Source organism: Fukomys damarensis, unplaced genomic scaffold, assembly GCF_012274545.1.
Source record: "Fukomys damarensis isolate Sample0158 unplaced genomic scaffold, DMR_v1.0_HiC HiC_scaffold_34, whole genome shotgun sequence".
Classification (NCBI taxonomy): domain Eukaryota; kingdom Metazoa; phylum Chordata; class Mammalia; order Rodentia; family Bathyergidae; genus Fukomys; species Fukomys damarensis.
The window spans coordinates 21,123,964-21,137,143 of NW_022900946.1; the positions used below are offsets into that span (position 1 = coordinate 21,123,964).

General features: G+C 58.1%; 2 protein-coding genes across 10 annotated transcripts in view; one reads left to right on the top strand and one right to left on the bottom strand.

Annotated features, from left to right (window-relative positions):
* The window catches only part of Pkd1 (polycystin 1, transient receptor potential channel interacting), a 36,181-nt gene extending 27,342 nt beyond the window's left edge, over window positions 1-8,839 (top strand). Inside the window, exons 32-47 of one of the 2 annotated variants that reach the window (XM_010620778.2) lie at window positions 280-396; window positions 555-604; window positions 931-1,115; window positions 1,220-1,313; window positions 3,910-4,028; window positions 4,106-4,308; window positions 4,377-4,571; window positions 4,869-5,008; window positions 5,305-5,417; window positions 5,607-5,751; window positions 5,872-5,997; window positions 6,150-6,324; window positions 6,418-6,705; window positions 6,775-6,909; window positions 6,983-7,288; window positions 7,382-8,839. In XM_010620778.2, coding sequence (XP_010619080.2) covers window positions 280-396; window positions 555-604; window positions 931-1,115; window positions 1,220-1,313; window positions 3,910-4,028; window positions 4,106-4,308; window positions 4,377-4,571; window positions 4,869-5,008; window positions 5,305-5,417; window positions 5,607-5,751; window positions 5,872-5,997; window positions 6,150-6,324; window positions 6,418-6,705; window positions 6,775-6,909; window positions 6,983-7,288; window positions 7,382-7,852 — 2,862 coding nt within the window. In that variant the 3' untranslated portion in view covers window positions 7,853-8,839. Of the gene's footprint in view, window positions 1-276; window positions 397-554; window positions 605-930; window positions 1,116-1,219; window positions 1,314-3,909; window positions 4,029-4,105; window positions 4,309-4,376; window positions 4,572-4,868; window positions 5,009-5,304; window positions 5,418-5,606; window positions 5,752-5,871; window positions 5,998-6,149; window positions 6,325-6,417; window positions 6,706-6,774; window positions 6,910-6,982; window positions 7,289-7,381 lie in introns of both variants that reach the window. The other variant, XM_033758704.1, reaches the window with a different exon arrangement.
* Tsc2 (TSC complex subunit 2) overlaps window positions 8,825-13,180 on the bottom strand; it is a 36,541-nt gene continuing 32,185 nt past the window's right edge. For all 8 annotated transcript variants that reach the window (XM_010620435.2, XM_010620433.2, XM_019206985.2 and 5 more), the window contains 10 exons: window positions 12,777-12,907; window positions 11,980-12,470; window positions 11,735-11,810; window positions 11,556-11,642; window positions 10,883-11,069; window positions 10,492-10,631; window positions 9,570-9,648; window positions 9,404-9,495; window positions 9,221-9,319; window positions 8,825-9,101 (listed from right to left, as the gene is read on the bottom strand). In XM_010620435.2, the coding sequence (XP_010618737.1) occupies window positions 8,937-9,101; window positions 9,221-9,319; window positions 9,404-9,495; window positions 9,570-9,648; window positions 10,492-10,631; window positions 10,883-11,069; window positions 11,556-11,642; window positions 11,735-11,810; window positions 11,980-12,470; window positions 12,777-12,907 (1,547 nt within the window). In that variant the 3' untranslated portion in view covers window positions 8,825-8,936. The remainder of the gene's footprint in view (window positions 9,102-9,220; window positions 9,320-9,403; window positions 9,496-9,569; window positions 9,649-10,491; window positions 10,632-10,882; window positions 11,070-11,555; window positions 11,643-11,734; window positions 11,811-11,979; window positions 12,471-12,776; window positions 12,908-13,180) is intronic.

Genomic DNA, 13,180 nt, shown 5'->3' on the forward strand with positions numbered 1-13,180 from the left:
CATTTCTTTAGTTGCACAGCCACTCAGGAACAGTGTGAGGAGTACAATAAATACTCCATGGTAGGGCACTTGCCTGGCATGCAAGAGGTCCCGGGTTCAGTCACAAAACAAGTGACAAGTGGTGAGGCTACCATGCTAGCACAGGTCTGGAACGTGCCCATCAGCCGAGGGCATTGTCAGTGCTGGTCCAGGCCGTCGTGCCTACTCACTAGGTCGTTTCTCATGCTTCCCTGAGCAGGGCCAGCTGCCTCCCACTGACCCACCTTGTTCTCCCAGCAGGTGGCTGGTGGCCCAAACCCCAGTCCTACAAGGCAGCGGGCACTGGAGCTGGACAGCTGCCTGGACTCGTCTCTTCTGGACAGCTCCTTCCTCACATTCTCGGGCCTCCGCACTGAGGTGAGGGCGCTGCAAGCTGAGGTAGACAGCTCCTCTCACATTCTCGGGCCTCCGCACTGAGGTGAGGGCGCTGCAAGCTGAGGTTGGGTTGAATCCAGGCCCTGCTAGTTCTCTGCCTCTGAGGGTTCTCACTAAGGGTGCTGTGCACTTCCCAACAGGCCTTCACAGGACAAGTGAAAAGTGACTTGCTTCTGGATGATTCTAAAAGGTAGGTTGCTTACAGACATCAAGTGTATCCTGGATGTGTTCTGTGCCTGGCAGGCCGTGTTGGGGGAATTTGGGTTGCCTGTGTCTTTGTCTAGGATGGGCAGGCTCTAGTTATTGCCACATGCTGTCTTGGCTCAAGCCCTATGTGGGGGCTGTAGTTCAGTGGCACCATGTCTGCCTGGCAAGTGCAAGTTCCTGAGTTCAGTCCCTGGTGTGGAGAAAAAAGAAGCCCTATGTGGCCCTGGGTGCATTGCTTACTACATCTGTGGTGTGACCAGACTTGAATTGGGAATTTTATAAAGATACGCTCACCTGTGTCACCCACAGCCTGGTGTGCTGGCCCTCCAGTGAAGGCACACTCAGTTGGCCAGACCTCCTCAGCGACACATCCATCATGGGTAGCACCCTGCAGCGGCTGGCAAGGAACCGAGCAGGCCGAGGGCTGGGCGTAGAAGAGGACAGTCTCTCTCTGGTCATCCCCTCCTCACCTGCCAAATACTTCTCAGTGTCAGGTGAGCTAGGGTGGGGATGAGGGAAGGCTCCACACTTAGAAGTCCAGAGCCCCTGAGGTGTTCCTGAGTGGCTGGGCCACTCCAACATGTCCTGTACCCTCCAGATGAAGACCTCATCCGGCAGGTCCTGGCTGAAGGGGCTAGCAGCCTACTGGTCACCCAGGACACCCTCATAGAAACGGACCTGCTCACTGGCTTGTGAGTGCCCACTCCTGGGGGAAAGGGGTCATCCTAGTGTGGGGACTGAAAGGAACGGAAAAAGTGCAGGTCAAGGAAGCCCTGCTTCCTGCCTGGGATGAGTGAGGGCTTCCTGGTTCTGCCTTGTCCCTAGGCAATGGTGCTTGACCATGCTAAGGCCCTGGGACTCCCACTGAGGGAGGCAGCAGGAGCCTGGGGCATTCGAGGCATGGAAAGGCAGTTGGTTTGGGCTGGAGGGGCTGGGCCTAGGGAAGAGCTCTGATTTTGGTTTCAAAACTGTTTTGTTTTGTTTTTTGAAACAGGGTCTCACTATATAGTTCAGGTTGATCTTGAACTCACTGTGTAGCTCAGACTCGGACAAAACAGTTGAGAAATCATGGCAAGTTTTTAAATAGCCCCTCTTTTTTTTTTCAAATTTTGAAACGATTTTGATTTTTTTTTTTTGGTACCGGGGATCGAACTTGGGTCTTTGTGCTTGTGAGGCAGGCCACTGAACCGCTGAGCTAAATCCCCAGCCCACGATTTTGATTTTTTAAGAATGTCTTAATATGTTGGCTTTTTCCAATTCAGTAAGAAAAGATTCATGTTGAATTTCCTTATACTTCTTTTTCATCTGTGTTTATTTTAGTTTCCATATTTTCATCTCTCTTAATTCTTCAAATATCCAAGCAACCAGGAATTGCTGAGAGAGGAACTGGCCTAGTACAGAGGTCAGGGAGTTCTCTGAGTTACATGAAGGAATCTTAATGAGAAATTGCCATTTGATTTGTCAGTCTGACACTGGGGCACAGCTGTAAGCCTACCACCTGAAGGCTGCTCCTGAGCCCTGCACAGCCCCACCAGTCCATGTGCGCAGCTGGGGGCAGCCCAGATTCACCCTGGGTGCTCAGTTTCTCCCAGACATCTCTCCCCAGCTGTCCCAGGGCAGCGGACGGGGCTGAAGTCTTTGACTCCTTCTTGACTCCCCTCTGCAGATTCCTAGGTGAACTTCAGCAAGTGCTCTCTGCTCTTTCTAGGTGCAGGGTCTGGCCTTCTCCCTCCTGTTCCCACTATCCAGATGTCTTGGGCTGTTCCAGGCTCTCCTTGGGGTACTCTGTCCCCACTCGTCCTCCACCTGTGCCCTCGTGGTGGCCCTCTTTTCTTGATGCATAACTAGTAACCCTAGTACTTAGTGTTCAGACAGCTCAGATGGCAGGGTGTTGGCTGTCGGCCAGAGGCCTCAGTTGTTCCTCAGGGATGCTGAGAAACCTTCCCACCTGGAAGCCAGAATCTTCCCTGGAGCCAGCAATCAGAATAGCACACAGAGCCACAGCACTAGTTGTACGCTCTCATCTCATTTTCTTCACTGTTACTCCAGGATGGGGCTACACAGAGGCCTGACATAGGCTGTAGGTATTTTGGGGGCCATCCTGGTGGTGGCCTCCCAAACTGGAGTAGGCTATCCAGTGCTCACCCAGCCGCCTGCAGTCTGGCCCCTGCTGCTGTCCCCTAGCACACAGCTCCCTCTCTGTCACCTGAACAGAGCCTGCCTTCCTGCCCATGTATTGAAGCAGGAACTACTGACTGCCCATGCTGATGCACACACATGCGCTCACACACACACACACACGCACACCCACACGCACACACGCACGGGCTGCCCTTGCCAGGTCTGACTGCGCCCTGTGCACTGGCCCATGGTGCTGTTGGTGACCATGCACACTGTGTGTGCTGGGACTTGGTTCCTCCACGTGCATATCCCAGGGCTGCAGCAGTGCCAGCATTCAGCAGGGCAGTGATGAACCTGTGGGCAAATGGCGGAGTCCGTGACTACTGTACTTGCAGCCACAGCCCTCACATCGTACAGCCTACAGGTTGATGCATATGCAGGCGGGCAGGCAAGGGCACTCAGGTTCTCCTCCTTGTGGGGAGAAATACTGATACCCATGTTTTCTATCTTTATTTTCAGCTGAATTTCATATAATTTTTATATTCAGAAAAGTCAGTTTCAAGAAAAACTCACCGGGCAGATGATGCGCCCTCTACTGGCCCAGGACAGAGCTGGATGCCTGGGTGGGTGGGGTGTCAGTGGCCGGTGCACACTCATCTGGGCTGTGCAGTTAGGGCTCAGGGCAGCTGTAGAAAGCATGATGATGTTTTCCTCAGTCTGTGTGCATCCTGCCAGGCTCCATTCAGCCTTGCCATTTGTACATCCTCTTGTCTGTGTCCCCTTCTTCTGTGGCAACATTGGCCCTGGGAGGGTTGTTGTGGCAGGGAGTGTTACCAGCGTCACTGACATGACCTCTGGTCAGGTGGCTCCTTAGGAGCGGCAGGTTCCTGCCCTGACCTGCTTTGCTGGTATGAGAAGCTGGCAGAGGCCACCTGTGCCCCAAATGGCAATGGCCATTGGGACAATTAATGTAGCTCAGGTCCTAGGGGATGGGTGTGTCAGCAGGAAGGATGGAGGAAAGTGACCATGGTATCCTGAGCCCCTGGCACTACACCCACCTGGTTCAGGACCAGAGAGGTTGTAAGAGGTTGTACCTGTGTGAGGGCACAGACACCACCGCCTATATTGTCGGGCTTACAATTTACCCCCTGCCCTGCTTATGCCTAGGTCCAGCACTCCTGGGGAGAAGACGAAGACACCAGCGATGCAGAAGTCTGGGGTCAGTGGGCCTCCTGGCCCGGGCCTGACCTGGCAAACGCCTCCATTGGTCCGGCTCTCCAGAACAGGTACATCTGAGGATCTGGACACTCCTCGGTCCCTTCCTCTGGGATGCCAGTTAACACGGCTGCTTCTGTGTCTCCAGGGCTGATGGAAGGTCTGAAGAAGCGACTGATGCCTGCCTGGTGTGCTCCGCTGGCCCACGGGCTCAGCCTGCTCCTGGTGGCCGTGGCTGTGGGCGTCTCAGGGTGGGTTGGTGCCAGCTTCCCCCCCAGCGTGAGTGTCATGTGGCTTCTCTCGAGCAGCTCCAGCTTCCTGGCCTCATTCCTTGGCTGGGAGCCACTGAAGGTGAGTTGGGCCAGCAAGGCTGGGGCTGCTAGTCTCAGGCTCCCTGGCTGATGCCACCCTTGCTCTAGGTCCTGCTGGAAGCCCTTTATTTCTCACTGGTGGCCAAGCGGCTACACCCTGATGAAGACGACACCCTGGTAGAGAGTCCGGCTGTGACGCCAGTGAGCGAGCGTGTGCCCCGTGTTCGGCCTCCCCATGGCTTTGCTCTCTTCCTGGCAAAGGAGGAAGCTCGAAAGGTCAAGAGGCTGCATAGCATGCTGAGGGTGAGCTCGGCTGCTTTCTTCCCCCGTTAGCTCCTGGGAAGCACACACTTGAACCTTACCTGTCCTTCTGTGACCACAGGGTACTTCAGTGGGTACTGTGCCTCTCCCTTGACCCCCTTGCATCATCCTTCACATCTGCCTCGCCTTCAGTGGCCTGTGTCTGCTCCAGGAGGGCATCTTACACTCTTCCTTAGTGCTAGACATGCTGCGCAGGGCAGTTTACTACCTAACATTCTGATGCCGTCCTGATATTGTGGGCTGCAGTCAGCTGACCATAGGGGTGTTACTGTCTCTCAGAGCCTCTTGATACACATGCTTTTCCTGCTGGTGACATTGTTGGCCAACTATGGGGATGCCTCCTGCCACAGCCATGCCTATCGTCTGCAGAGCGCCATCAGACAGGAGCTGGATAGCCAAGCTTTTCTGGCCATCACCAGGTAGGAACACCCCGGGACACACGTGTGTGTCTGTTGGGCCAAGGTGGCACTGATGCCCACTGGGGCCTGCTTTGATCTTGCCCTTAGCCCATCCTGTCCCTTAGGGGAATTTACAAATGTCTTGGATACATTTTGGTTGTTAGGCCTGGAGAGGGGCTACAGGCACATAGTGGGCAGCGATCAGGGAAATTGCTAAGTACCCTACAGTGCACAGGACAGCCTTAGGGTGGAGTTACCTGCCCCCAGTGCAGTGGGGAAGCCATGAGCTGGAGTGTGACTGTATCTGCTGCTGGTAGGTCTGATGAGTTCTGGCCATGGATGTCCCGCGTGCTGCTGCCCTACGTGCATGGGAACCAGTCCAGCCCTGAGCTGGGGCCCCCACGGCTGCGGCAGGTGCGGCTACAGGAAGGTGAGCTGGAGAACCTCTCCACCCTGTCCCTCTTCATAGCAGCCTACTGCTGAGTTTTGTTTCAGCTCTGCTGCATATGTGACCTTTCCTGTCCTCCTGCCTCAGTTACCTTTCTGAAAAAAGGGCCTAATAATTTCTGTGGGTTGCTGGGAGGATGCAGGGAGGTCACCTAGGACCTGTGCATTCTAGCACTCTGTCCAGACCCTCCCAGCCCTGGGGTGCATCTGTGCCCAGATGCAAGAGGCTTCAGCACCACTGACTACGGCATTGGCTGGCAGAGTGCAGCCCACAACAGCTCAGACACATGGAACTACTCTGTGCCTGACTTACTGGGGTGAGCAGAGCCCCTGCAGGTGGGAGGGTGGTTCCCCAGGGGATCCCTCAGCTGCCTCTCCAACCTGGCTCCCAGGTGCTTGTGGGCTTAGGGCCACTTAAACACTGCCCGGTCCTACAGCACCTGGTACTGGGGTTACTGTGCGGTGTACGACAGCGGTGGCTACGTGCAAGAACTGGGCCTGAGCCTGGAGGAAAGCCGTGCACGTCTGCGCTTCTTGCAGCAGCACAACTGGCTTGACAGCAAGTGAGTGCTGCCTGCCTTGACCTCCCTCCTGGCCTGCTCTCCTAGCTCTACCCCCATCCCGGCCTTTGGACTCCCCTGCCCCTACCCCTGCCCTCTTGTCCACTTGTCCACTTTAGCCTTGACCCACCGTGATGTCCGTGCTCTCCACGCAGGAGCCGTGCTGTGTTTGTGGAGCTCACACGCTACAGCCCAGCCGTAGGGCTGCATGCTTCTGTCACACTGCGCCTCGAGTTTCCTGCCGCCGGCCATGCCCTGGCAGCTCTCAGCGTCCGCCCATTTGCTCTGCTGCGCTTCAGCGCAGGTCTGTCCCTGCCACTGCTCACATCGGTATGTACTGCTCCTCCTACCGATGCCTCTCTGCAGCCCTGGGTCACCTCCTTACTGGGCCCAGCCCAAGTCCTGCTCCCATCTCTCTCCCAGGTGTGCCTGCTGCTGTTCGCACTGTACTTCTCCATGGCCGAGGCTCGAGCCTGGCGCAAGGAGGGCTGTGCACACGCCGCACAGCCTGGGGGCTGGGCACAGTGGCTCCTGGTGGCGCTGACAGCAACTGCAGCACTGGTACGTCTGGCCCAGCTAGGCACCGCTGACCGCCAGTGGACCCGCTTCCTGCACAGTCGGCCCCACTTCACCAGCTTTGACCAAGTGGCACAGCTAAGCACTGCAGCCCGTGGCCTGGCAGCTTTGCTGCTCTTCCTGCTTTTGGTCAAGGTGAGAGCCGGCTCGGGGCACAGGGCTGGGCCACACCCTGGTCTGCAGGCTGACGTTCCTTGTCCACAGACTGCCCAGCAGCTGCGGTTTGTGCGCCAGTGGTCTGTGTTTGGTAAGACCCTGTGCCGGGCCCTGCCGGAGCTCCTGGGGGCCACGCTGGGCTTGGTTATACTTGGAGCGGCCTACACCCAGCTGGCTGTCCTGGTAAGTAGCCATGCCTGGGTCCATGGGGAGGCCTCGTCCTGAGCACAGGCTCATTTCTGCCCCTGCCCTACAGCTCCTCTCCTCTTGCACGGATTTCCTCCACAACATGGTCCGGGCCCTCTTGGTGCTATGCCCTGGGTCCAGGGCTCCCACCCTGTGTCCGGGTGAGTCCTGGCACCTGTCCCCTCTGCTGTGCATGGGACTCTGGGCTCTGCGCCTGTGTGGAGCCCTGAGACTGGGTGCAGTCCTCCTTTGCTGGCGGTACCATTCTCTGCGGGGGGAGCTCTATCGCCCAGCCTGGGAACCCCAGGACTACGAGATGGTGGAACTCTTCCTGCGCAGGCTGCGCCTCTGGATGGGGTTCAGCAAGGTCAAGGAGGTGGGTACGGCCCAGTGGGGGGGAGAGGGACACACTCTGGGCCCATGAGCCCAGGGTGCAGTCGGACTGACTGAACCCCTGTGCCGCCCCCAGTTCCGCCACAAAGTCCGCTTTGAAGGGATGGAGCCGCTGCCCTCCCGATCCTCCAGGGGTTCCAAGTCTTCCCCAGAGGCACCCCCACCCAGTGGTTGCTCCGATGCGTCACACCCCTCCACCTCCTCCAGCCAGCTGGATGGACTGAATGCAGGCCCAGGCCGCCCAGGGCCCCAGGGGGAGCCTGAGCCAGAGCCCTCCCGCCTCCATGCTGTGTTCGAGGCTCTGCTCACCCAGTTTGACCGACTCAACCAGGCCACGGAGGACGTCTACCAGCTAGAGCGGCGGCTCCAAAGGCTTCAAGGCTGTGGGAGCTCCCGGTTTCCTGTGTCACCTCACCCTATCCCCTCCCCAAGCCGGAGGCCAGTCCTGCCCAGCCACCTTGCCCAGGCCAGTCCTGGCACGGACCTGGCTGTCGGCCCCAGCAGGACACCTCCGTGGGTCAAGAGCAAGGTCCACCCCAGCACTTAGCCCCAGGGTGCTTGGGTCATGCCCCTTCCTGGGGCAGGGCCTGTGGCTTTGCTCTGGCCCACAGGAGCCAGGGTAGACAATGCTCAGTATTACCTTCTGCCTCAAGGTCTCAGGCCAGGCAGAATGGCTACACACAGGTTCCCCAGAGAGCAGGCAGGATGGGTCTGTCTGTGGACTTCAGCACTTTAAAGAGGTTGTGTGACCAGCCAGGACCCAGGGTCCCCTCCCAGCTCCCTTGGGAGGCCACAGCAGTATTGGAACGAGCGAGTACCCAGCCTCCGACATGCTAATTTATTTCCCAAGTCCTCAGGTAGAGCGGGGCTGTGCCCAGTGCCACCCTGGGCAGCCTGCCTCCCTTGCTAAGGAACCAGGCTTCTGGGAGGGTAAGCTGCGCCTCCCTTCCCCACCCCTAAGTTATTACCTCTGCCTTGTCCCCACTGCACGCTCGCCTCCAGCTGCCATCCATTGTGTGTCTACCGTCACTAATTTATACGGGGTTAAAATGTATTTTTGTATGTTGCTATTTTTTTAGTACAGCCTAGGGGCCTGGTGGCTGAAGCTGAGTACCCTGGACCTCTATTGCCAGTGAGGGGGCCAGGGAAGCTGCAGCTGCTTTTTTGGATCCGAGTCTGACCTTGGGCAGGTGCTAGACGAATGTTTGGGGCCACAGCTCTACCCTGGTGTTCTTTTCACCACCTTGGCCTTGTTTTTCTCCCCCGCCTGGGGCTGGGGACAGATCCAGGCCTGCTGGTGACAGGTCTGGGCAAAGGACTTGCATGTGGTGAGAGATGCCAGGCAGGTAGGAGAAAGACCTCTCCTGGGGGCTGGCTCTCAGGTTGGGGCGGATGAGGGCATGAGGCCTGGGCAGTACCAAGGCACCACAGATGGAGAAGGGTGCGTGTCCCCAAGGGCCCTAGCTAGAGCTTTGATCCTGTCTCCAATCCTGCAAAATAGACAAAGTCAAATAAAGGAGCTGTCTGACTGCTACCTATGCCTGAGATAGAGGCAGTTTATTTCGTTTATACAAAATACCATCCAGTGTTGTTGGGGGCAACCAGGAAGAACCCTTGGCCTGAGCTCTGCCTCACACAAACTCTGTGAAGTCATCCACCGAGGAGATCAGGCGCTTCCGCTGGCCTGTCTCATAAGCAGGCATGGGTTCAGATGGGGCCTGGGCCGAGGCTTTGGCATGGGCTGGAGGCTGCATCAGAGGCAGGCTGGGGTTTGAGTACTGGGCTTCCTCGCGGATCTGTGGGGAGAAGGGGCTTCAGTGCCCAGCCTAGACAGGGTTAACACAGGCTCTGCCTGGGTTGGGCACTGCCCCCATGCCCATCAGCTGCACATCCCTAAGGGGCCCCTCTTCCCTACCCGGTGGCGGAGTCGCTTGATGTGGCGGAGCCGAGCAATCCACTTGGAGGGATAGATGTCCGTGGGGTTAGAGCGGCTGTGGTGCACCTGTGAGGCCATCTGGGGGCCAGGGGGCAGGACAGTGAGTCCTCCGGCCAGGGGCAGCACAGACCCACCTGGGCCCCTGGTCTTGCTTCTACTCACGTTTGCATGCAGGGCCATCTGGCGGGCCACAAAGGGCAGGTTACGGTCAGACACAATCTTGGCCACACTGGTATCCACCAGGCCCTCCATGTCTGAGGAGATACAGCGCTCACACCAAACTCAGGGCCCTGTTACTCACTCCCTGCCCACCCATCCCAGGCCACACCTTTCCTGCACTGCAGTGACAGCAGGTTGCACTCGTAGTCCAGGGGTGTGATGATCACGTGGACGAAGTTGAACTGGCCCTGCCAGACAAGAGGGTCCTCCTGGCCTGAGCTCATCCTGAGGGCTCAGGAAGGGCTCACTGGTGTGTCACATACTTGTCACCTGCCTCACGCCTGGATCCCAGGCCTGGAATGTGCCAAGGGCTGTAGGCACTCGGACCCTGCCTGAGCACTGGGACCGAGAGCTCAACAGAGTGGCACGTCTGAGGCTGGCTGCCTCCCACCGTGACTGAGCCAGGCCCTGTGTCTCAGTGGGTCACGCTGTCCTCCTCGGTTTCTCCTGGAGTCCCTCTTCCCTTTGCTTGTTGTGGAAATGTCTCCTGGATGGCCATGCTAGCCTTCACACAAATACCCTCCCCCTCCCAGGTTCCTGGCCCAGGGTCCTCCAAGGCTTCTGGGGACATTGTGAAATTAACCCACACACCCTCGAGCCTGTCACTTCAACTCAGAGTCCACTGTGACTAAGCCTCCTCTTCTGTGTGTGACCTCTCCTGGGACTTGGGTGACACTGCTGTATAAAAACATCCTGGTCAGAGGGGTCCAGGAAGTGCTGAAGATTACAGCTCCACAAGGGCAGCTCTAAGCAGACATTAAGCACCTACGAGGTGCTGCACATCTTGCTAGGCACATGCTGGGTAACTCCTGACAAGGGCCACTGTACAGATGAGGAAACAGGCCTAGAGAAGTCAAGACTTGGGACCGTGTCACGGTGTCACCGATAAGCCTCTCCTAGTGGACAGGGATGTCATCTTAACGGCTTAGGAAGGGGACCTCCAGATAGACCAGGGGACACCTCTCCAGATGGCCTCAGTCTCCATCCCAAGGGTGGGGCCTTGGACACCCAGAGACAGAGGCACAGCTTACCTTGATGGTGCCCAGCTTGAATTCCTCACCAGAGTCATTGTAGATGATGGAAACAAAGTCATTACCCAGGTGCCGCTTCTTATCACAGCGGTGTTTGTCCATATCCTTGGTAGGCATCAGCGTGGCGATGTGAAAGACAGCTGCAGAGGAACGAGGCTGAGCTGGGTGCTGCGCACAACCCTAGGGGAATGTCTGGGGCTGGGCCTGGCACAGACCAAGCCTCTGCCTCTCTGCTGAGCACCCTTTGGTTTCTCTGGTGACTGAGGGCCTGCAGGGAGCACCTGGGCAGCAGCTCTGGGCTCCTTCCAAGGGCAGAGCCAAAGCCTCCATGCTCAGGTTGTGACACCTCAGTCATCACAGGCAGTAGGGGCCACCAGAGACCACTGCATACCTTGCATGATGTCGTCATGCCAGCAGTAGGTGAACTGGCCGTCCTCACCACATACATCGAGGCCACCCAGGTACACCTTGTCAGGCTGGCAGTCCTTGAGTTCAATGAGCCTGCCTAGGCCCGTCAGGAACTCTGTGTACCTGTAGGAGCCATGCTCATTGGAGAGGATGGCCAGCTCGCTGCTGCTCTGTGGGAGGGCCAAAGGAGCTCTGTCATCATCCCTGCCTGATGCAGGGCAAATACATGCTGACAACTGTCCAGGCTGGACGGGGATCATCCTGGGCTCCTGCCTTCCTAACCACCCTAATGTCAGCTCTCTTTTCCTAAGACATTCAACTCCAGCACTACTCAGCAACCCAGCACCCCCCCCCCTTGGCTTGCTCCTCTCTTGCCTGGACTGTCACCACCCAACTCCACAAGCAAGAAGAGATGTCTGCCAAGCACCAGGGGCACTGCAGGGAACCTTTGGCTCAGAGCCACCCAGTGCCATGCCCGCAGTGCCCCCCATGGTTACTCGGGGCGCCCACCCTAGGGCCTCTGCATTCACTGCTGTAGCACACAGTCCAGCAGTCCTTACTGCTCTGGCCCAGTGATGACAAACGACAGGAGGCTATGCTGCTAGGAAGATGAGAACCCAGACTCCCAAAACCAGGAGGGTGGCCGGCAGCCTCACCTGGCCTTCTCCCACGTACAGGACAGCAATCTTGTGTGTGTCGTAGGACGGGATCTGGTCAAGCAGCTGCACTGACCGTTCGAAGGCCTGTAGTCACACACAGCCTGTCTGAGCCCAGGCAGAGGTCCGCCAGCCCGGCCATGCTCAGAGCCCCGGTGGGGAGGGCAGACACTGCCTACCTCATTGGGCAGTAGGATGGGCTTGTTGGACTCGTCTCCAAAGAAAGGTGAATGGTAGAGCTGCAGGAACACAAAGCTGTGGGGCAGCAGGGGTGAGGCAGGGGCTGGCGGCAGGCCCCAGGGGGAAGCCTCACGGCCAACGAGCCACCTCCCTCTGGCTCCCTCCTAGCTGCACTGTCCAGGGTGGCTTTGGCGCCACATCTCTGGGCACCGTGCAAGAACCCAGCCAGCAAGGAGAGGCCCACCTGGGGTTGATGCCTGGTACTTTCTCAGTGTTGGAGGTGGCAGCTCTGTTTTTGAAGGCATCCCTCTCTACTCTCTTGCCCCTGCGTGATGGAGCAGAGTCCGAGATGGTGTAGCCTCGGGGGCGGGGGCCGCTGGGAGAGCAGGGAGAGCTGGATGGCAAGGGACCCTCGGGCGGAGCTGCACCCCGGCTCTCTCCACCTGTAGCTGACCAGGCAGCAACCTCCCCATCCAGTATCCCTGACTGGGATCGGGCCTTGGCCTCAGGACTCAACTGGCCAATGTCAGCCTTGTCCCCAGGGTCTCCGAGGATGTCCTGCAGAGTCTGCAGCTCAGGAGAGGAGCTGGACTTGCTCAGGGGCTGTGAGGGCTGGAAGGAGAGGTCCACCAAGGGCCGGCCACCCTCAGAAGAGACAGCCCGCTCGATGGGTATGCCCCCTGCAGCCAGCTCCTCCACGTGGGACTTCTCCTCCTGGCTGGAGGCTGAGGATGACTGCAAAAGGCCATCCAAAGTTGTCCATCAGGTCCCTTGGAGGCACCTTCCATCCCCAAGCTGTCACCACCATCCCTGGGCCCATGCTGAGTGAGGAGCAAAGAATTCCAAAGCCTGAAAGAGCCACACCATAAGGGCCTCCTGGGGACACTCTGAGCAGGAGGGACATAAAACAGGCGGCCATCTCTCAAATAAGACAGGATAAGGCCTACGCATTCTTAGCGGGGCCAGGGCAGGGGTCACATCCCTTACCCTTCATCCTCCTGGTGGCTCAGGGCTGACCCCTGGGCCCCTTATGGCACTCACCCTGCTGTAAGTGCCAGGGCGCTGGCAGCGCCTGTCTGCACTTAACGCTGCTTCGAAGTCCTCCGACTCTGGGGGCTCCCCTGGCATGTGAGCCTCGCCCGGACTTCCTTCCTCCAGGACCACTGCTGAGTCTGGGAGGACACAGATGGGGCTTGCTAGGTGCTAGGCTGGGCCCTCGTGCTCAGTGGCCTTAGAACACCAGCCTTATTCCTGCCAGAGAGGACAGTGGCCCTGCAGAGCCTCCCTGCAGCTCTGCCCACCGCTGCCACCATGGCCCTGGATGAGGAAGGACACTGAGCAGCTGGTGTCTCTTGTGCGGCTGCTAGGGCTCAATAGGTACCAGCTCTGCCCACCCAGTGTCCATTTGAAACTGCCTCTACACCTCCAGCCAGTCAAGGGCAGGA